The 19,681-nt window shown below is 53.6% G+C and overlaps 3 protein-coding genes across 13 annotated transcripts in view; 2 read left to right on the top strand and 1 right to left on the bottom strand.

Annotated features, from left to right (window-relative positions):
• LOC144336246 (uncharacterized) overlaps positions 1-1,077 on the bottom strand; it is a 28,133-nt gene extending 27,056 nt beyond the window's left edge. For all 3 annotated transcript variants that reach the window (XR_013407866.1, XR_013407870.1, XM_077974168.1), the window contains exon 1: positions 604-1,077. Coding sequence is in view for 1 of the 3 variants with exons in the window: in XM_077974168.1 (XP_077830294.1) it covers positions 604-1,077 (474 nt within the window). In the remaining 2 variants the exon portion in view is untranslated. The remainder of the gene's footprint in view (positions 1-603) is intronic.
• Positions 1-19,681, top strand: part of PLOD1 (procollagen-lysine,2-oxoglutarate 5-dioxygenase 1) — a 158,144-nt gene that overhangs the window by 87,182 nt on the left and 51,281 nt on the right. The window lies entirely within an intron of this gene.
• MIIP (migration and invasion inhibitory protein) lies at positions 895-15,535 on the top strand. 8 transcript variants are annotated; one of them, XM_077974121.1, is made up of 12 exons: positions 954-1,014; positions 1,990-2,241; positions 2,599-2,668; positions 2,826-3,017; positions 3,271-3,615; positions 4,002-4,086; positions 12,507-12,615; positions 12,697-12,755; positions 13,254-13,383; positions 13,521-13,617; positions 14,758-14,892; positions 15,227-15,535. In XM_077974121.1, exons 4-12 carry the CDS (start codon positions 2,904-2,906, stop codon positions 15,296-15,298), a joined length of 1,146 nt encoding a protein of 381 aa, XP_077830247.1. In that variant the 5' UTR covers positions 954-1,014; positions 1,990-2,241; positions 2,599-2,668; positions 2,826-2,903; the 3' UTR covers positions 15,299-15,535. The 8 variants fall into 8 exon arrangements, with proteins under 8 accessions (XP_077830248.1, XP_028695510.2, XP_077830232.1 ...); XM_077974122.1 differs by lacking the exon at positions 2,599-2,668 and having other exon boundaries at positions 895-1,014; XM_077974106.1 differs by lacking the exons at positions 1,990-2,241; positions 2,599-2,668 and adding an exon at positions 13,888-14,027 and having other exon boundaries at positions 912-1,014.

The following is a 19,681-nucleotide window of genomic DNA, read 5'->3' as shown; positions in this document are numbered from 1 at the left end:
GTATTTTTAGTAGAGACCGGGTTTCACTGTGTTAGCCAGGATGATCTCGATCTCCTGACCTCATGATCCGCCCGCCTCGGCCTCCCAAAGTGCTGGGATTACAGGCGTGAACCACCGCGCCCGGTCTTGCCCGGTTAATTTTTGTATTTTTAGGTTTACAGGCGTGAGCAACCGCACCCGGCCCCAATACTACATTTTCTTGTTTACTGTATAGTCCTTATCTTCCGGCACAAAGCAGGCACTCTCTAAAAACCTGAATGAAAGTATGAAGCAGGCTGGCCGCGGTGGCTCATGCCTGTAATCTCAGCACTTTGGGAGGCTGAGGCGGGCGGATCACGAGGTCATGAGTTCGAGACCAGCCTGGCCAACATAGTGAACCCGTCTCTACTTGGAAAAAAAAAAAAAAGCCTGTAGTCCCACCTACTCGGGAGGCTGAGGTAGGAGAATCGCTTGAACCCGGGAGGCAGAGATCGTGGTGAGCGGAGATCGCGCCACTGCACTCCAGCCTGGGCAACAGAGCGAGACTCCGTCTCCAAAAGAAAAAAAAAAAGTATGAAACGATGAGTACAATGCAATGAGTCGCCCGCCGCCTGCCAAACCTACCCCGCAGCTCCAGACTGCCGCCTGCGCCGAGCCTAGGCCACCGAGCCTGACGGAAACTGCCGCTCCTGAACGCGTATCCCAGTCCCGCAGCTGACCAATCGGAGTCCGCCCTTCCGGGGCCCGCCCCCTTCCAGGAATCGACCTCCGGACCGGCCTCGAAAATGGACCAACCGGTGTAGTTCCGCTCTTGGTCCCGCCCCCATGTTGAAACTGCCGCTTCGGATCGCGGAGTAACGCTGGCCAGGCGTCCCGGCCCTGCCCCTCACCTGACCAATCAGGACGGCCGGCGGAGGCCCAGCCCCCAGCCGGCGACCCGGGGCGGTTCAGGCGGCGGCGGCGGCGGCGGCGGCGGCGGCGGCGGCGGCGGCGGCGGCGGCGGCTGCTGCGGCGCGAATTGGGGGATTTTGCCGGGTGAGTGAGGGGAGGCGGCACTGAGGTGGAGCGGAAGGGCTCTGCAGCAGGTCCCACGTGCATTCCCGCGAGGGGCTCGGGGGCTGCAGTGGAAAAGAAGGGGAGGCTGCGTCTGCCCCTGCCGGGGTCCCGCCTCGGCGTCCGCCCGCTGGGCCTCTGTTACTTCTGCGGCCCTGGTGTTTCTGGAGCGTCGCTTTCCCGGTGCCTCTGCTCAGTGTTTCCTTTCCAAAGCGCGACCGGGGCCAGGGGAAGGCAAGGCCAGCTGTGCCCTTTGACCCCGTGCGAAAGCGGCGACCCTCTGATACAGGGGTGTGGCCCAGAGCTACTTGGTCAGTTAGGGGTGGGGGCCGGGATCTTTGTCCTACGAATCAAGCAGTTGGCCCCCCTTGACTGCATCTCCGTGCCCCCCAGCCCTGTGGGGTCATATACGTGTGGGAGGGTCCTTGGGTAGTAGGCTTCTTTCTGCTCCAGACCTTGCACTCGGTGATCCTGAGGATACTTGGAGGTGGGGGGCAAGGGCTGGGAGGAGGAGGCGGAGTTTTCCCAGGCGCCCCCACACTTCCAGGGAAAGGCTTTCCAAGAAACCTGAACTCATCTACCCTGGAGTCAAATTTGGTTCAGATCTTGCCTCTTGCTAGCTGTGTGACTTGAGGCAAATTGCTTAACTTCTCTGAGCTTTGGTTTCTTCATTTGTAAAAAGAAATTGAAGGAGGAAGGGAGGGCAGGAAAGGAGGAAGAATCCCTTTTGAAGCCTGGTTTGTATTGGGTTCACCAGTTATAAAGCACGGTTGTCCAAACCACTGCTTAGGAGGTGGAGGCTGCAGTGAGCCTGGAAAAAAAGGAAGCATGACCTTGCCCCAGCCATTTTGGTAATAATAGACGTTTATTGAATGCTTACTATGTACCACTGTAAGCACTGTATTAAGTAAGCATTGTGCTAAGTACTTTGTTTTTTGTATTTTGTGTGTGTGTCAGTCTTGCTTTCACCCAGGCTGGAGTGCAATAGTGTGATCTCTGCTCATTGCAACCTCTGCCTCCCAGGTTCAAGCGATTCTCCTGCCTCAGCAGCCTCCTGAGTAGCTGGGATTACAGGCACCCACCACCATGCCTAGCTAATTGTTTTGTTGTTGTTGTTGTTGTTTTTGAGATGGAGTCTCACCCCATCACACAGGCTGGAGTGCAATGGCGCGATCTCGGCTCTCCACAACCTCCGCCTCCCAGGTTCAGGTGATTCTCCTGCCTCAGCCTCCCGAGTAGCTGGGATTACAGGCGCGCGTCACCACGCCCGGCTAATTTTTGTATTTTTAGTAGCAACAGGGCCTCTCGCCATGTTGGCTAGGCTTGCCTCAAACTCCTGACCTCAAGTGATCTTCTGCCTCAGCCTCCCAAAGTGCTGGGATTACAGACGTGAGCCACTTGGCCTGTTTTTTGTATTTTTGTTTTTGTTTTTTTTTTTTACAGTGACGTGACCATGGCTCACTGCAGCCTGGGCCTTCTGGGCTAAAGCGATCCTCGAGTAGCTGGGGCCACAGATGAGTGCCACCACGGCTAGCTAATTAAAAAAAAAATTTTTTTTTTTTGTAGAAAAAAATGTGTCTACAAATGTTGCCCAGGCTTAACATGCTTTCTTTAATTCTAACAACAATCGTATGAGGTAGGTACTGTTGTCTTCCAGCAGATGAGGAAACTGAGGCACAGAGAAGTTAAATAACTCACCTGAGGCAGTACAGTTAAAAAGTGTCAAATGGGGGTCTCTGGCACCACAGGGCACCCTACTGAGCCCCGTGTCCTGCTCTCTTGACTTCAAGTAGAAGAGCTGGGGCAGGAACCCAGCCCTGAGGACATCCTGTGGCCCAGGGGCAAGTGACACCTGCTGCAGGAGGCCCAGGATGGTGGAGGCTGAGGACCTGGCGCAGCTGCGGCTGCTCAACCTGGAGCTCCTGAGGCAGCTGTGGGTGGGGCAGGATGCTGTGCGGCGGTCAGTGACCAGGGCAGCCTTAGAGGTACGTGCCTGCCTTGGGAACCCCAGAGGAAGTGGCTACCTGACCTCAGGCCAGCATCCAGGCTTCTGGGCTCATCTTGTTCAACACCCCCATTTTACTGATGATGGGATATTGAGGGCTGGGGAGGGAAGAGACTGGCCTTGGTCACTGCTGAGGCCAGAGCAGGATGAGGACACAGGCCTTGGTACCTGGCGTAGGACCCGTGGGTATGTTCTGACAGCCACTCCCTGGGTGACCCCGCCCCTCTCTCCAGTCAAGCCTGGAATCCAGCAGCTACAATTCAGAGACTCCATTGACCCCAGAGACGTCCTCAACTTCCTTGAGCACCTCCTGCCCACGGGGCCGGTGTCCTGTGTGGAGCTCACCAGATGCCTGCCGAGGGGACCCCTGTGATGTGGCCAGATCGGGGGTGGCCTCTCTCCCACCTGCCAAATGCCAGCACCAGGAGTCCCTGGGCCGACCGAGACCCCACTCAGCACCCTCCCTGGGCACCTCAAGCCTAAGGGACCCAGAGCCCTCAGCGGGGCTAGGTGATCCAGGACCCCAGGAGGCACAGCCCCCGAGGTCCATCCTGGCTCAACAGAGCAAGCTGTCCAAGGTAATGTGGGAGAGCGGGACATCTGCTGATGGGAGGAGCTTCCTTGGGCCTCAGTTTCCCTATCTGACACATGTGCTTGTGGGCAGCCTCCCTTGCAGAACAAGAGGCTCCTGGGAGATACTGTGAGTTGGGTCTGGCTCAGCCTAAATGCTCGCTAAGCGGTAGCTGTGAGTTTCTCAGCACTTTGAGAAGAGGCCAGGCTTTGTTCACAGCCACACATAAAGTGGGGTCAAACATTTCCCTTCTTGCTCTTGTGACCTTGGCTGAGCCCTGGGCTCCAAGTCAGGGTGTAAGTTGAGACACAGTCTCTCTGTCCCTCGAGGTGTGGCTTCCTCTGGGCCAGGCCTCCTGGCTTAGTCCTTGCCCGTCTGTGCTTCCCTCCTCAGCCCAGGGTGACCTTCTCTGAGGAGTCTGCAGTTCCTGAGAGGAGCTGGCGCCTCAGGCCATACCTGGGCTATGACTGGATTGCAGGTAAGGCCTGCTGCTGCCCGGCACACACTTGGCCTGGGAGTGGGAGGTGGAGGCCTGGGCTCCTCCATGCTCCTATCTCAGCCTCCACCCGGTGCTGTTGCTTGTTTCTCTGATGACCGTGCCATCCTCCTTGGGGAGCACCCAATTTTTTTTTTTTTTTTTTTTTTGAGACGGAGTCTTACTCTGTTACCCAGGCTGGAGTGCAGTAGTGCGATGTTGGCTCACAGCAACCTCCACCTCCCAGGTTCAAGTGATTCTCGTCCCTCGGCCTCCCGAGTAGCTGGGATTATAGGCGAGCACCACCACGCCTGGCTAATTTTTTGTGTTTTTAGTAGAGATGGTGTTTCCCCATCTTGGCCAGGCTGGTCTCAAACTACAGAGCTCAAGATATCCACCTACGTTGGACTCCCAAAGTGCTGGGATTACAGGAGTGAGCCACCGCCCCCCACAGCCACCTTTTTTTTTGTTTTGTTTTGTTTATTTATTTATTTATTTATTTATTTATTTTTGAGATAGAGTCTTGCTCTGTCGCTCAGGCTGGAGTGCAATGGCGTGATCTCGGCTCACTGCAAGCTCTGCCTCCCGGATTCATGCCATTCTCCTGCCCCAACCTCCTAAGTAGCTGGGACTACAGGCACCCGCCACCATGCCCGGCTAATTTTTTTGTATTTTTTTTTTTAGTAGAGACGGGGTTTGACCGTGTTAGCCAGGATTGTCTCATTTCCTGACCTCGTGATCTGCCCGCCTCGGCCTCCTGACCTCATGATCTGCCCGCCTCAGCCTCCCAAAGTGCTAGGATTACAGGCATGAGCCACTGGGCTGGCCTATTTATTTATTTATTTATTTATTTATTTTGAGACAGAGTTTTACTCTCGTTGCCCAGGCTGGAGTGCAATGGTGTGATCTTGGCTTACTGCAACCTCTGCCTCCCAGGTTCAAGCGATTCTCCTGCCTCAGCCTCCCAAGTAGCTGGGATTACAGGTATGCGCCACCACGCCCAGCTCATTTTTGTATCTGTAATAGAGATGGGGTTTTACCATGTTGGCCAGGCTGCCCTTGAACTTCTGACCTCAGGTGATCTGCCCACTTCAGCCTTCCAAAGTGCTGGGATTACAGGCATGAACCACCATGCCTGGCCTTTTTTTTTTTTTTTTTTTTTTTTGCTTTTTAAGAGAAGACAGGCCAGGCACAGAGAAGTTAAATAACTTGCCTGAGGCAGTACAGTTAAAGAGTGTCAAATGGGGTTCTCTGGCACCACAGGGCACCCGGTAATCCCAGCACTTTGGGAGGCTGAGGCAGGTGGATCACGAGGTCAGGAGTTCGAGACCAGCTTGACCAACATGGTCAAACCCCGTATCTACTAAAAATACAATAATTAACTGGGCGTGGTGGTCTGGGCCTGTAATCCCAGCTACTTGGGAGGCTGAGGCAAGAGAATCGCTTAAACCCGGGATGCGGAGGTTGCAGCGAGCCGAGATCGCGCCATTGCACTCCAGCTAGGGTGACAGAGCAAGACTCCGTCTCCAAAAAACAAACAAACAAAAAAAATGAGACGAGCAGTAGTGAGAAGAAGGGGGAAAGAGTAGAACAAAGAGTTTGGTCTGTCACTGACTGTGAGTAATCAATTGCGATAACTCACTACCTTCACACCAGCCTCTGAGCACCTTCTGAGCCATGTCTGCTCTCTCAACCTCTGGCACAGAGACGGTGCATCTGTTGAATGAATGAATGAGTCTCAGCTGCCCTATGTTTGAACATTGGTTATTTGCCAGGCCTCTGCACAACTCCATACCAATGCCAGCTCTTTTCACGCTACTGTCCAGCTCTCCCCAACAGCAACTTCAGCTGCCTTCTGGCTGGTTTCCTCCTGGCCTATATCCCATTGTCCTTTGCGCTTGTGCGTGTGTGTGTGTTTGTGTGTGTGTTTGTGTGTTTGTGTAAATACATAACATAAAATTTACCACTGTAGCATTTTTTTTTTTTTGAGGCGGAGTTTCACTCTTGTTGCCCAGGCTGGAGCGCAGTGGCATGATCTCGGCTCACCACAACCTCCGCCTCCCAGGTTCAAGCGATTCTCCTGCCTCAGCCTCCCTAGTAGCTGGGATTATAGGCATGTGCCACCAGGCCCAGAGACGGGGTTTCTCCATGTTGGTCAGGCTGGTCTCGAGCTCCCGACCTCAGGTGATCCATCCGCCTCGGCCTCCCAAAGTGCTGGGATTACAGGCGTGAGCCACTGCACCCGGCCTAGCATTTTTTTTTTTTTTTTTTGAGATGAGGTCTGACTCTTGTTGCCCAGGCTAGAGTGCAATGGCGTGGTCTCCGCTCACTGCAACCTCCGCCTCCTGGGTTCAGGCGATTCTCCTGCCTCAGCCTCCGAGTAGCTGGGATTACAGGTACCTGCCACCACGCCTGGCTAATTTTTTTTTTTTTTTTTTTTTTGGTTTGAGACAGAGTCTTGCTCTGTCACCCAGGCTGGAGTGCAGTGGCCAGATCTCGGCTCACTGCAAGCTCTGCCTTCTGGGTTTACGCCATTCTCCTGCCTCAGCCTCCCGAGTAGCTGGGATTACAGGCATCTGCCACCACGTCTGGCTAATGTTTTGTATTTTTAGTAGAGATGGGGTTTCACTGTGTTAGCCAGTATGGTCTCGATCTCCTGACCTTGTGACCCGCCTGCCTCAGCCTCCCAAAGTGCTGGGATTACAGGCGTGAGCCACCGTGTGCTGCCTAATTTTTGTATTTTTAATAGAGACAGGGTTTCACCATGTTGGCCAGGTTGGTCTCGAACTGACCTCAGGCGATCCACCCACCTCAGCCTCCCAAGTGCTGGAATTACAGGTGTGAGCCACCACGCCCAGCCACCTGTAGCATTTTTTAAGTGGACTGTTAAGTGGCATCAAGTATGTCCACACTGTTGAGCTATCATTACTACCATCCGTCTCCACAATTTTTCATCTTCCCAAAAACCTCTCTCCCCATTAAATAATTACTCCTATTCCCCCTCCCTCCAGCCCTGGACAGTCACCATTCTACTTTCTGTCCGTATGAATTTGACTCCTCTAGGAACCTTATATAAGTGAAATCATACAGCATTTGTTCTTTTGTACTGGCTTTTTTTATTTAACATAATGGCCTCAAGATTTATTCATGTTGTAGTGTGTGTCAGAATTCCCTTTCTTTTATTTATTTATTTTTTTGTTTTGTTTTGAGACAGAGTCGCACTGTATCGCCCAGGCTAGAGTGCAGTGGTGTGATCTCGGCTCACTGCAACCTTCACCTCCTGGGTTGGAATGGTTCTTGTGCCTCAGCCTCCCGAGTAGCAGGGATTACAGGTGTGCGCCACCACACCCAGCTAATTTTTGTATTTTCAGTAGAGATGGGGTTTCACTATGTTGGCCAGGCTGGTCTCGAACTGCTGCAGTCAAGTGATTCTCCTGCCTTGGCCTCCCAAAGTGCGGGGATTACAGGTGTGAGCTGCTGTGCCTGGCTGGAATTCCCTTCCTTTTTAGGGCTGAGTGACATTCCGTTGTGTGTAGATACCACATATTGTTTATCCATTCATTCATGGATGGACACTTGGGTGGTTTCCATCTCTTGACTGTTGGGAATAATGCTGCCAGGGACGTGGTTGTGCACTGTCATTTTTGACATAGCAGCCAAAGGATGTTTTTAAACATGGAAATCAGATCATGTCACTCCCCTGCTCAAAACTCCCCATGGACTTTTCCCAGCACTTACTGTAAAATCCAAAATCCCATTCTAGACTTACGAGGCATGATCTGGCCTCTACTGGCCCCATGATGATGTGACCTCCTGTCTTTCTTTCTTCTAGCCTTGCGGCCTCCTCTTTTTTTTTTTTTGAGATGGAGTCTTGCTCTGTTGCCCAGAGTCAAGTCCAGTGGTGTGATTTCTGCTCACTGCAACCTGCGCTTCCTTGGTTTAAGCGATTCTCCTTCCTCAGCCTCCCAGGTAGCTGGGATTACAGGCATCTACTACCATGCTCGGCTAATTTTTGTGTTTTTAGTAGAGACGGGGTTTCACCATGTTGGCCAGGCTGGTCTTGAACTCTTGACCTCAGGTGATCCGTCCACCTCGGCCTCCCAAAGTGCTGGGATTACACGCATAATGGGGTGACCACAGGCGTGGCAGGACCAGAAAGGAGGCCACGGCCAGGCATGGTGGCTCACACTTGTAATCCCAGCAATTTGGGAGGCCGAGGTGGGCGTATCACTTGAGGTCAGGAGTTTGAGACCAGCCTGGCCATCATGGTGAAACCCTGTCTCTACTAAAAATACAAAAACTAGCTGGGTGTGGTGGTGGGCATCTGTAATTCCAGCTACTCAGGAGGCTGAGGCAGGAGAATTGTTTGAATCCAGGAAGTGGAGGTTGCAGTGAGCAGAGATCAAGCCACTGCACTCCAGCCTGGGTGACAAAGTGAGATTCTGTCTCAAAAAACAAAGACAGGTGCATTGTGGAGTTGCTGGGAGCAAGTGGTGGCGGGGACACAGGCCCTGCACTTGAGTACTTCCTGAACTCTCAGCTCACTGCCCTCCTTCCTGGTTCTGGGAAAATGGAGGCGTCTGTCCCAATGCCTGCTCTTGGTCCATGCGCTCTGCTTCCCTGCCTTGCCCAAGGTGACCGTCCACACTGCCACCTGGGCCCTGGCCCTGCTGCAGCGTGCTCCGCCCCTCTGCTTCTGGCTCCTCCAGGGTTTGCTTCCTGTGATCCTCTCTCTCTCTGTCCTGCATCCTCATCCTGCCCCTCAACATGAACATGAACATGAACATGCAGGAAGCATTCTGGGAGCTGGTTGTATCTCATGCTCCCTGCACCAGGCACTGCTCCAAGCTCTGCTCCCTGTTCCTCCCGCTGACTCCTTTGCCCTTCACAATAAGCTTATTAGGTAGGCGCCACCATGGTGCCCATTCACAGATGGGAAGGCTGAGGCCAGGTGAGACAGCATCTTACCAGCGGCTCACATCCAGTCGGGGTAAAGCCGCACCTGTTATTTCTCATCCCGATGCCACATTTCTACCTTTAGCCCACATTTGCTTCCAGTGACTGCCTAGTGTCTCGATAACAAAACTTCCTCTTCAAAAGGGCTGTCTAGCCTCATTGCCTTTAATTTCTCTCCACTACTATTTTTTTTTGAGATGGAGTCTCACTTTTTCACCCAGGCTGGAGTGCAGTGGAGTGATCTCGGCCCACTGCAACCTCTGCCTCCTAGGTTCAAGTGATTCTCATGTCTCAGCCACCTAAGTAGCTGGGACTACAGGCATGTGCCACTACGCTCAGCTAATTTTTGTATTTTTAGCCAGAGACAGGGTTTCGCCATCTTGGCCAGTCTGGTCTGGAACTCCCGATGTCAAGTGATCTGTCTGCCTTGGCCTTCCAAAGTGCTGGGATTACAGACATGAGCCACTGTGTCCAGCCTCCACTACTGTTTCTTAAATCAGGCTTCAGCTCCCAGCATTTCATCAACGTGGCCCTCCGTTGGGTCATCAGTGGCCTCCGTGGTGCCAACTCCCCAGCTGAGCCCTCATCCACACCTTCCTTACCTTTGAGCAGCAGGGGACACGGTGGTCACTCCCTCCCTAAAGCACTTTCTCCCCTAGACTTCTAGCCCCATGCTTCATGGCTCTACCCCATCTCTGTTGGTGCTCCTTCCCAGGCTCCTGGGGAAGGAAAGATCCTTGTTCTGACCACTACACCCCTAGGCCTGGGACTCAGTCTTCTGACTCCTCTCTGTCTTCCCTCTTCCCTCTATGATCTCCCAAGTGCTGAGGCATTTGACACTTTCTCTACTTCTCCATTTTGTATCTCTAGCCCACATCTCTCCTCCGAATTCCAGGCTTGTATATCCCGCTGTCTTCTCCACATCACCATGAAGTTTTTAACCTTCTGTCCGAAATCAGGGTCCTCATTTCCACGCCATCTGCTGTGCTCCTCCTGCAGTCTTTCCTGTCTCCACAAATGGCAACTCCACATACTAAATAGGTCAGGCCATTACCTTGGGATCGACCCTAATTCCCCCCTCCTTTTCACACCATCCTCATCTAGTCCATTAGCACATCCTGTTGACCCTGCCTTCAACATACTTTTAGAATCCGATTATAGATGCTGCTGGATTTACCATATAGCTACATCCTGATACACCCAACGTAAGTTGAAAATACTGTTTAGTCAAAAAGGCATATAAGGCCAGGCGCGGTGGCTCACACCTGTAATCCCAACACTTTGGGAGGCTGAGGCGGGCGGATCACTTGAGGTCAGGAGTTCAAGACCACCCTGGCCAGCATACTGAAATCCCATCTCCACTGAAAGTACAAAAATTAATTGAGTGTGGTAGCACCCGCCTGTAATCCCAGCTGCTCGGGAGGCTGAGGCAGGAGAATCGCTGCAACCCCGGAGGCGGAGGTTGCAGTGAGCCGAGATCACGCTACCACACTTCAGCCTGGGCAGCAAAAAAAAAAAAATAACCAAACCAAAACAAAAAGGCATTTAATACACCTAACCTACCAAACATTCTAGCTTAGCTGAGCCTACCTTAAATGTGCGCAGAACACTGACATTAGCCTACAGTTGGGCAAAATGATCTAACACAAGCCTTTTTTATAATGAAGTGTTGAATGTCTCATGTAACTTACTGATGTTCTGAATGTGATCACTTTTGTGCCATTGTAAAGTTGATAAATCATAACTTGAAAAATTCTGGCCAGGTGTGGCAGTGGCTCACGCCTGTAATCCGAGCACTTTGGGAGGCCAAGGCAGGTGGATCAGGCCAGGAGTTTGAGAACAGCCTGGCCAAGATGGTGAAACCCCTTCTCTACTAAAAATACAAAAATTAGCTGGGCGTGGTGGCGCATGCCTATAATTCCAGCTACGTAGGTGGCTGAGACATGAGAATCTCTTGAACCTGGGAGGCAGAGGTTGCATTGAGGTGAGATCGCTCCACTACACTCCAGCCTGGGCAACACAGTGAGATTCTCTCTCAAAAAAGTAAGAAAAGAGGCCGGGCGCGGTGGCTCAAGCCTGTAATCCCAGCACTTTGGGAGGCCGAGACGGGCGGATCACGAGGTCGGGAGATCGAGACCATCCTGGTTAACACGGTGAAACCCCGTCTCTACTAAAAAATACAAAAAACTAGCCGGGTGAGGTGGCGGGCGCCTGTAGTCCCAGCTACTCGGGAGGCTGAGGCAGGAGAATGGCGTGAACCCGGGAGGCGGAGCTTGCAGTGAGCTGAGATCCGGCCACTGCACTCCAGCCTGGGTGACAGAGCGAGACTCCGTCTCAAAAAAAAAAAAAAAAAAGTAAGAAAAGAAACATCCTAAGTCGAATCATGCTGAGTTGGGGGCTGCCCCTGCCTGTCCCCAGCTGAATCCTAACTGATGCCTCTACTTCCCCTCACCTTGAAGCAGCCAGAGGAGGAGTCCTGTAAAAATATATGGCCTATGTGATTGTGTTCCTCCTGGTCCCCAAACCCTCCTTGGGCTTCTTAACCTCATCTCCTCCACCCTTACTCCCTTCCTGCCACTTTCCCCTCCTGGCTGTTCCTCAGCTGAACCACACATGCGCCCACCCTTTGCGCTTGCTCTTTCATCTGCCTGTGATGTCCCTCCTGGGAGGTCTCTGTGGCCCTTCCGTGTCTCTGCTCAGGGTCGTCACTCGGAGAGGCCTTCCCTGGCATGGCTGCCCTGCCATACTAGGCTCTGACCCTGCTCTCTTGCTTTCTGGCAGATGTCACCATTCAGTCTTGTCTCACGGATTTTTTTTGGTGGCTAGTTCATCTCTTGCCACCTTACAGTGTAAGACTCATTAAGGCCGGGGGCTTTGTCTATCTAGTTCCTGGCACATGAAACAGCATCTAGCCCTGTCATAAGGTCTCTGTTGGCCGGGCGCGGTGGCTCACGCCTGTAATCCCAGCACTTTGGGAGGCTGAGACGGGCGGATCACGAGGTCGGGAGATCGAGACCATCCTGGCTAACACGGTGAAACCCCGTCTCTACTAAAAAATACAAAAAACTAGCCGGGCGAGGTGGCGGGCGCCTGTAGTCGCAGCTACTCGGGAGGCCGAGGCAGGAGAATGGCGTGAACCCGGGAGGCAGAGCTTGCAGTGAGCTGAGATCCAGCCACTGCACTCCAGCCTGGGCGACAGAGCGAGACTCCGTCTCAAAAAAAAAAAAAAAGGTCTCTGTCGATATTTTTCCCATGGATGGTTGGCTATGCATCAGGGTAGACAGACACTGAAACCAACCAACAGTCCCAGTGACTGGAGGGGCCCTCCTGGCCTGTTTGAGGCACAGTAGGGGTGAAGCAGGTGGCCTGGGGTGCCGGGCTGATCGTCTCTCCAAGCCTTGGCCGGTGGCCACACAGCAGCCCCCAGCCCCTCTCCCGTCAGCTGCCTGGTGCTTTGCCCACACCAGGGTCTCTGGACACCAGCTCTTCAATCGCCAGCCAGCCTGAGGCCTTCTTCTCGAAGCTGCAGGAGTTTCGGGAAACCAACAAGGAGGAGTGTATCTGTAGCCATCCTGAGTGAGCAGGGGTGGGCAAGGGTGGGCGAGGGTGGCTGAGCGGCTCTATCCCCCGGCCTGCTCATCCCCCTCGCCCTCTCAGACCCCAGGTCCTAGGCCTGCGTGACAGCAGTGGCAGCGGTGTGGAGGAAGACCATGAATGTGAGTGCGGGCCCTTGGCTAGGCCACTGAGTAGTCCAGCCTCGCGCTGCCCTGGCCTCCCCTGCCACAGAGCGGTTCTATTTGAGGTTTGGGGCCTGGGGAGGCCCCTGAGGTGTTGAGACTCATGGAGGGAGGCTTGCAGTCTGGACAGGGTGGCCAAGCCCTGGTAGGGGTAGGGTGAGCTAAGACCTGGCCTCCGAATTAGGGGCTGCCCTGCGTGGCCCCATCCCAACCTTCCCAGCAGCGCCTCTGTGCTGGTGGGACTCCATCCCAGCTCCTGAGAGCCCCGGGAGGATGTCCCTCCCCACCCCTTAGGGCGTGGGCCCCAGGTTCTGGGAGGAAAGGGGTTAGAAGGAAATGGGCCAACTTGCTTCCCAGAGGATTGGCAGCCTGTGTGATTGGGGGCCGCTGGGGGCAGCACCGGGCCTGGGGACCTGGGGACCTGGGGACCTGGGTTCCTGGCTCAGGGGGAGCTGCGGCTTCTCATGGGCCTCGCAGGCGTGTACTGTTACCGTGTCAACCGGCGCCTGTTCCCCGTGCCTGTGGATCCCGGCACCCCCTGCCGCCTGTGTAGGACACCACGAGACCAGCAGGGCCCTGGGACCCTGGCGCAGCCGGCGCAGGTCAGGTGAGTGACCAGAGTATTGGGACACCTGTGGGGACAGAGCCTGAACCACTGGTTTTAAGCGAGTAAAGATGGGCCTGGGCGTGGGCCCCCAACCGCCGGGAGGCTCCTCAGGGGTCCCCCACTGCACCCCTGTGCAGGGTGAGCATCCCGCTGTCCATCCTGGAACCCCCGCACCGGTACCGCATCCACCGGCGGAAGAGCTTTGACGCCTCCGACACACTGGCCCTGCCCCGGGTGAGCAGCCACGTGGGGCTGGATAGTGATGAGGGCGGGGCTGGCTCAGACTGGCCCAGGTCCCCAGGGAGGGTCACAGAGCAAGGCTGGGCTCGACAGTGGTGAGCACCCAAGTCTCTGGAGCACAGGCTGGGCCTCTTCCATCACCCACAGCTGTCCCTAAGGGAGGTAGGACCCCCGCTCCACTTACCCCGGGGCTTCCAGGGTGGTCTGCCTGTAGGCTGGCATGAAATGAACGGACCCTGTTTATTGCGCTTTTGTGTACTGCAGGCACAGTCCTTAGGGGGCTTCTCTCAGGGAGCCCCCACAGCGGCCAGGAGGGCAGGCACTGCTGTACCCCCACCCTGCAGGTGGGGAGACCAAAGCGGAGTGGCAGGCGCCTTGCTGGAGGAGCTGGGATTTGAACCTAGGTCTCTGTGCTTCTTTTTTTTTTTTTTTTTGAGACCGAGTTTTGTTCTTACTGCCCAGGCTGGAGTGCAGTGGCACAATCTTGGCTCACTGCAGCCTCCACCTGTAGTCCCAGCTACTTGGGAGGCTGAGGTGGGAGGATCACTTGAACCCGGGAGGCAGAGGCTTCACTGAGCCGAGATCTCACCACTGCACTGCAGCCTGGATGACAGAGTGAGACTCCATCTCAAAAAAAAAAAAAAAAAAAAGAAAAGAAGTCCTTTCCTGTGTCTCCAGGTCAGGATGGAGGCCCAGTGGCAACTCCGCCTGACTCCTAAATTGAGAGTAGGGCAGCTGGGGTCAGAGGAGGAGAAGGATACAGAGGAAAGTCAGTTTGCTGGTCCATGAAATGGACATAACAGCGCCATCCTCAGGGATGTTGGTGGCGAGGTGGGGCTGGTCAGTGAAGCAATCCATGCGGGCGCTTGGAGAGCCCACAGCAGGAAGCGCCCTGTGAGTGTCACTGTCACCATCCTGTCCTCCTCCTATTTCAGCTCTTAGGGCCCCAGCGATGGCTGGATCTGCCAGGATAAGGAAGGAGAGACCTGGGGTAATCTTGTGGGTAGACACAGGCCCTGCCCTGGTGGGGGCCTCCTTCCTAATGGGGGGCACAGTCCCTCCCTGATGGGGGTCTGCCCAGACAGCGGGGAGCCTATCCCAGGCCGGGCACCTTTAACCCCTTGCCTTCCACAGCACTGCCTGCTGGGCTGGGATGTTTTCCCTCCGAAGTCTGAGAAAAGCTCAGCCCCCAAGAACCTGGACCTCTGGTCCTCTGTCTCTGCTGAGGTCCAGCACCAGAAGCTGTCAGGCACCAGCCCTTTTCGCCTGGTATGGCCCAGATCACATCCTAGCCTGGGGTGCCCCCCAGAGGGACAAAGACCTTGGAGCAGGCCTGGGGACTGCAGAGCCCCCTGGGGGGTAGGACTGGGGTGGGGAGGATAGAGCCTGGGGGTGTCCCTCTGCAGGGGTCCAGCCCTCTGGCCCTGACCCTAGCCATCCCCCGGAACTCCTCCGCTCCCTGCCGCCTGCCCTGCTCCACCCAGGAAGGCCACCCTGACTGCAAGATCCAGGAGGGAATGTGGCTGGAACTGGAGATGACCTCTCCCTTTCAAGTGGCCCCCCTGAAACTTCCCTCTTCCCCATCCACGCCTTGCCAATGCAGGTGCCGCCCCCCACCCCGATCTGGTCAGTGCCCCAGGTCCCTCGGCCCCACGTCCCACGGCAGAAGCCTTGAGGACTGACTCCTGGAGGAGGACAGCATTCCCGCCGCCTCCAGCCTCTCACCTCTGGCAGGCGCACCCAGGAGATGGAAGCCCCTGCCCGCCCCGCTCAGGCCCGGCTGTCCTAGGTTGGGCAGGTGGGTGGGCCCAGGCTTGTTTGCTGCCTAGGTTCCAGAGAGGAAGGACCCTGGGGTGGAGGGTGAGGGATTCTGTGGAAATTTTAAAATAAAGCTCAGTGCTCTGCAGCTCAAGTCCCACGTGTGCTGGTTCCATCCTGCTCATGCACTTGGGACCCAGAAGGCACTCTGGCCTCTCAGCCTGCCCTCCTGGCACCTGCAGAAGGAAGACATTGCGACCACCGGGACTGGGCAGTGTGCGTGCGTCACCATGAGGGTGGCTCCTTCCGCACATCCCCAGCTCTGGGTAGTGGCCTCCACCACATGGGGGAGGGGGGTCCCCAAGGCAGGCTGGGCCAAGGTTATTAAAAAGTCATTTCAGGCTGGGCGCGGTGGCTTACGCCTGTAATCCCAGCACTTTGGGAGGCCGAGGTGGGCAGATCACGAGGTCAGGAGATCGAGACCACGGTAAAACCCCATCGTTACTAAAAATACAAAAAATTAGCCAGGCGCAGTGGTGGGTGCCATAGTCCCAGCTACTCGAGAGGCTGAGGTGTAAACCCGGGAGGTGGAGCTTGCAGTGAGCTGAGATCACACCACTGAACTCCAGGTGACAGAGCGAGACTCCATCTCAAAAAAAAAAAAAAAAGTCATTTCAGCGAGGGCCTCTGCTGAAGCCGTGAGTCGTGTTGAATGACTCAGCTCTGTCGTTCCTGGTCCCAGAACTGGGATCCATTGATAGAAGTGCTCTCTGGAAGTCCCTGGGGTCACATGGCTCCTCCACCCAGCCCTGGGAGCCGTGGGTCATTCAGAGCCCCAGCAGGGACAGATGAGGAAACTGAGGGCTGGGCAGTGAGTCGGAGGCAAGGTTAGCAGAGCGCCCAGATGTCCAGTCTGGGAGAGTGGGCAGCGCCGTCTTTCACCTCTTGTACATGTTGGTTGCACAGTATGAAATTTCTGTTTTTATAAATGGAATAAATGCGGAAACGAGGCATGAACTTTCTCTAAGGTTTCTCGGCTTAGAGATGGAACTGGGCTGTGCTGTCCTGGGGCTTTTTCCTGGAGTTTATGAAGCTATAAAAACTTTTCCTTCTCTCTGGAGAAACAAAGTCTCTTTAAGTCCCTGCTTTCAATTATTTTGGGTATATAGAAGTGGAATTGCAGGATCAGAAGGTGATTCTGTGGTTTTTTATTTTTGAGATAGGATCTTACTTTGTCACTCAGGCTGGAGTGCAGTGGCGCCATCTCTGCCCACTGCAGCCTCGACCTCTTAAGCTCAAGTGATTCTCTTGCCTCAGCTTCTCTGGTAGCTGGACTACGGGTGCGTGCTACCACGCCTGGCTAGTTTTTTTTGTACTTTTTGTGGAGAAGGGGTTTCACTATGTTGCCCAGGCTGGTCTTGAACTCCTGAGATCAAGTGATCCGCCACCTTAGCCTCCCAAAGTGCTGGGATTACAGGTGTGAGCTACCACCTCCGGCCAATAATTCTATTTTTAGTTTTTCGAGGAACCGCTATACTGTTTTACTTTCCGACCAGTGATGCACAAGAGTTCCAATTTCCCCTCATCCTCAACAGAACTTGCTATTTTCTGGTTTTTCTATAGTAGCTGTCCTAATGGCTGTGAAGTGTATTTCATTGTGGTTTTTATTTGCGTTTCCCTAAGGATTAGTGAAGTTGAGCATGTTTTAATGTGCTTATTGGTCATTTGTATATCTTTTAAACAATAATTAATAGTCTTTAACTTTTAAGTTCAGGAGTACTTCTTTATTAGTTTATTATTTTTAATAGAGACAGGGTCTTGCTATGTTGTCCAGGCCTCAGGCTATTCCTACCTGGGCCTCCCAAAACACTGGGATTATAGGCGCAAGCCACTGCATGCGGTCTGTTTGTGTATCTTCTTTGGAGAAGTCAAGTCCTTTGTCCCATATTTTAGTTGGATTTGCTTTGTTGTTGTTCCACGTGTAATTTTGAGTCAGAGAACTTGTGGGAGACAGTGGTTTCTTTAGAAATTCTTTGGCCAGAGGGAGAAGAGAATTCAAAGCCTTTCTGTCAAACAAAAGTTACAAAATTAGGCTGGGCGCAGTGGCTTACTTCTGTAATCCCAGCATTTTGGGAGGCCGAGGCAGGAGGATCACTTGAGATCAGGAGTTTGTGACCAGCCTGGCCAACATAGTGAAACCCCATCTCTACTAAAAATACAAAAATTAGCTGGCGATGGTGATGTACACCTGTAATCCCAGGTACTCGGGAGGCTGAAGTGGGAGAATGGCTTGAACCTGGGAGGTAGAGGTTGCAGTGAGCCGGATCGTTCCACTGCACTCCAGCCTGGGTGATAAAGTGATACTCTGTCTCAAAAAAAAAAAAGTTACAAAATTTAGGCCAGGTGCTGTGGCTCACGCCTATAATCCCAGCACTTTGGGAGGCCAAGGCAGGCGGATCACTTGAGGTCAGGAGTTTGAGACCGGCCTGGCCAACATGGCAAAACCCCATCTCTACTAAAAATAAAAAAACTAGCCAGACATGGTGGTACATGGCTGTAATCCCAGCTACTTGGAAGCCTGCGGCATGAGAATCACTTGAATCCAGGAGGTGGAGGTTGCAGTGAGCCGGGATAGTGCCATTGCACTCCAGCTTGGGGGACCGAGCAGACTGTCTCAAAAAAAAAAAAGTTACAAAGTTTACAAAGCTGAGATCAGCTTACAGATTTAGCCGTGTATAACAATAACAGAAGTCCAAAACATCAACAGTGTAACCCAGAGAGAAATGCTTCTTTCCCATCACCATACAGGCTGGAATGCTGCCATGGGGCCCGTAATGCATCAGGGTGAGTGGTTTCTCTGGAAAAACCGTTCTTTTGAAACTCTGAAACACTTCCAGCTGGCTTGCTTCCAGTCAGTTCCATGCACAAGAACCACAGCCCAAAGTCTGTAGACGCTGTGCTGGATGAAACCTGGCGCTATAGCCTGAAAGGCTCTTTGTGTGGCAACAAGTAACTCCTGTTTTCCCATGTACTGACCTCTGTGCTCTGCCTGTTCCCGGCTATCTCTTCAGAAGGCAGCCTCCTTGGGGCCATCTGGAGCAATCGGCAGGGGTAGGAAGATCACAGCCTGAACCAGATCCTTCCTGCTGGTCGCTTGAGAACTCTTTTTCTTTTTAATATTTGAGACAGGGTCTGTCGCTTAGGCTAGAGTGCAGTGGTGCAATCTTAGCTCACTGCAACGTCCACCTCGCGAGTTAAAGTGATTCTCATGCCTCAGCCTCCCAAGTAGCTGGGATTACAGGCGCCCGCCACCATGCCCGGCTAATTTTTGTAATTTAATAGAGAAGGGGTGTCCTTCTCTATTTCCTTCTCATGTTGGCCGGGCTGGTCTTGAACTCCTGGTCTCAAGTGATCCACCCGCCTTGACTTCCCAAAGTGCTAGGATCACAGGCGTGAGCCACTGCCCCTGGCCTCCTGAGAACTGCAGGAAGGTGCTTGAGAAAGCCCTGGGCCTGGGGCTGCCTCTCCGGTCACTTCTTAGGACTGATTTCAGCCTGGGATACAGGCTTATTTGGGCCAAAAGAGGACCCAAGAAAGAAGGTTCCAGGCAAGAGGCCCCTAGAGCAGAGCCCATGTCTTGCAGCTCTCCGGGTTACCCACACAATTCCACTTTGTGAATGTCCCCACGACCCTCCTAGGTACCTGCACGCTGTTCTTAATTCTCCTGGGCCTTTCACCCCTACAACTTGGGGTCACCCTGGTTGCTCATCTTGTCTCCTGCCCTTGCCCCATCCATGTCTCAGCTTGGGTGTCTCTTCTTTCAAGAGATCCTCCCTGAACCTCTGGGTTCTCAGATCTGCCCCCGCCATCACACAGCCTGCCTCCCTGCTCTTCCCCAAGGCCCCTGAGTAGTATTATAAGTAACTAACGGTGAGATGCATTGCCTAAGCTCTCTCCCCTGCGAGAATTGTAGCTTCCTGAAAACAGAGCTGGCATTGTTTTTCTTCATTGAAATACTTTTGTATTGTACTTTTTCAAAAGTACTGGCTAAAAACTGTGTTCCAGAACTTGGCTTTTCCCTCTAGCCTGGTTTCTTACCTGCATTGTGAAGGTTACTGGACAAATGCTTTCATTTCTCTGCATGCAAGGACCCTGGTGGTTGGGCACACTCCTGATAACACCTTACATGCACCCCCTCTCCCGAATTGATAGCGTTCTTTTCTTTTTTTTTATTCTTTTTGTGCCTTCTGAGTAGGTACTGTAAATCCCAAAGGAAAAAGGCAACATCACCTACCTCTCC

This window comes from Macaca mulatta, chromosome 1 (assembly GCF_049350105.2).
Source record: "Macaca mulatta isolate MMU2019108-1 chromosome 1, T2T-MMU8v2.0, whole genome shotgun sequence".
In the NCBI taxonomy this organism is placed as follows: Eukaryota; Metazoa; Chordata; class Mammalia; order Primates; family Cercopithecidae; genus Macaca; species Macaca mulatta.
The sequence above is the reverse complement of the archived record's forward strand: the minus strand, read 5'-3'. Positions and strand labels throughout refer to the sequence as shown.

Coding starts and splice junctions, on each gene's coding strand:
- MIIP (XM_077974105.1), top strand. CDS start 2,197: ATGGCGCGATCTCGGCTCTCCACAACCTCCGCCTCCCAGGTTCAG. Junction 3,018..3,270: donor TGACCAGGGCAGCCTTAGAG/GTACGTGCCTGC, acceptor CCCTCTCTCCAG/TCAAGCCTGGAATCCAGCAG. Junction 14,028..14,757: donor GAGCTGGGATTTGAACCTAG/GTCTCTGTGCTT, acceptor TGCCTTCCACAG/CACTGCCTGCTGGGCTGGGA.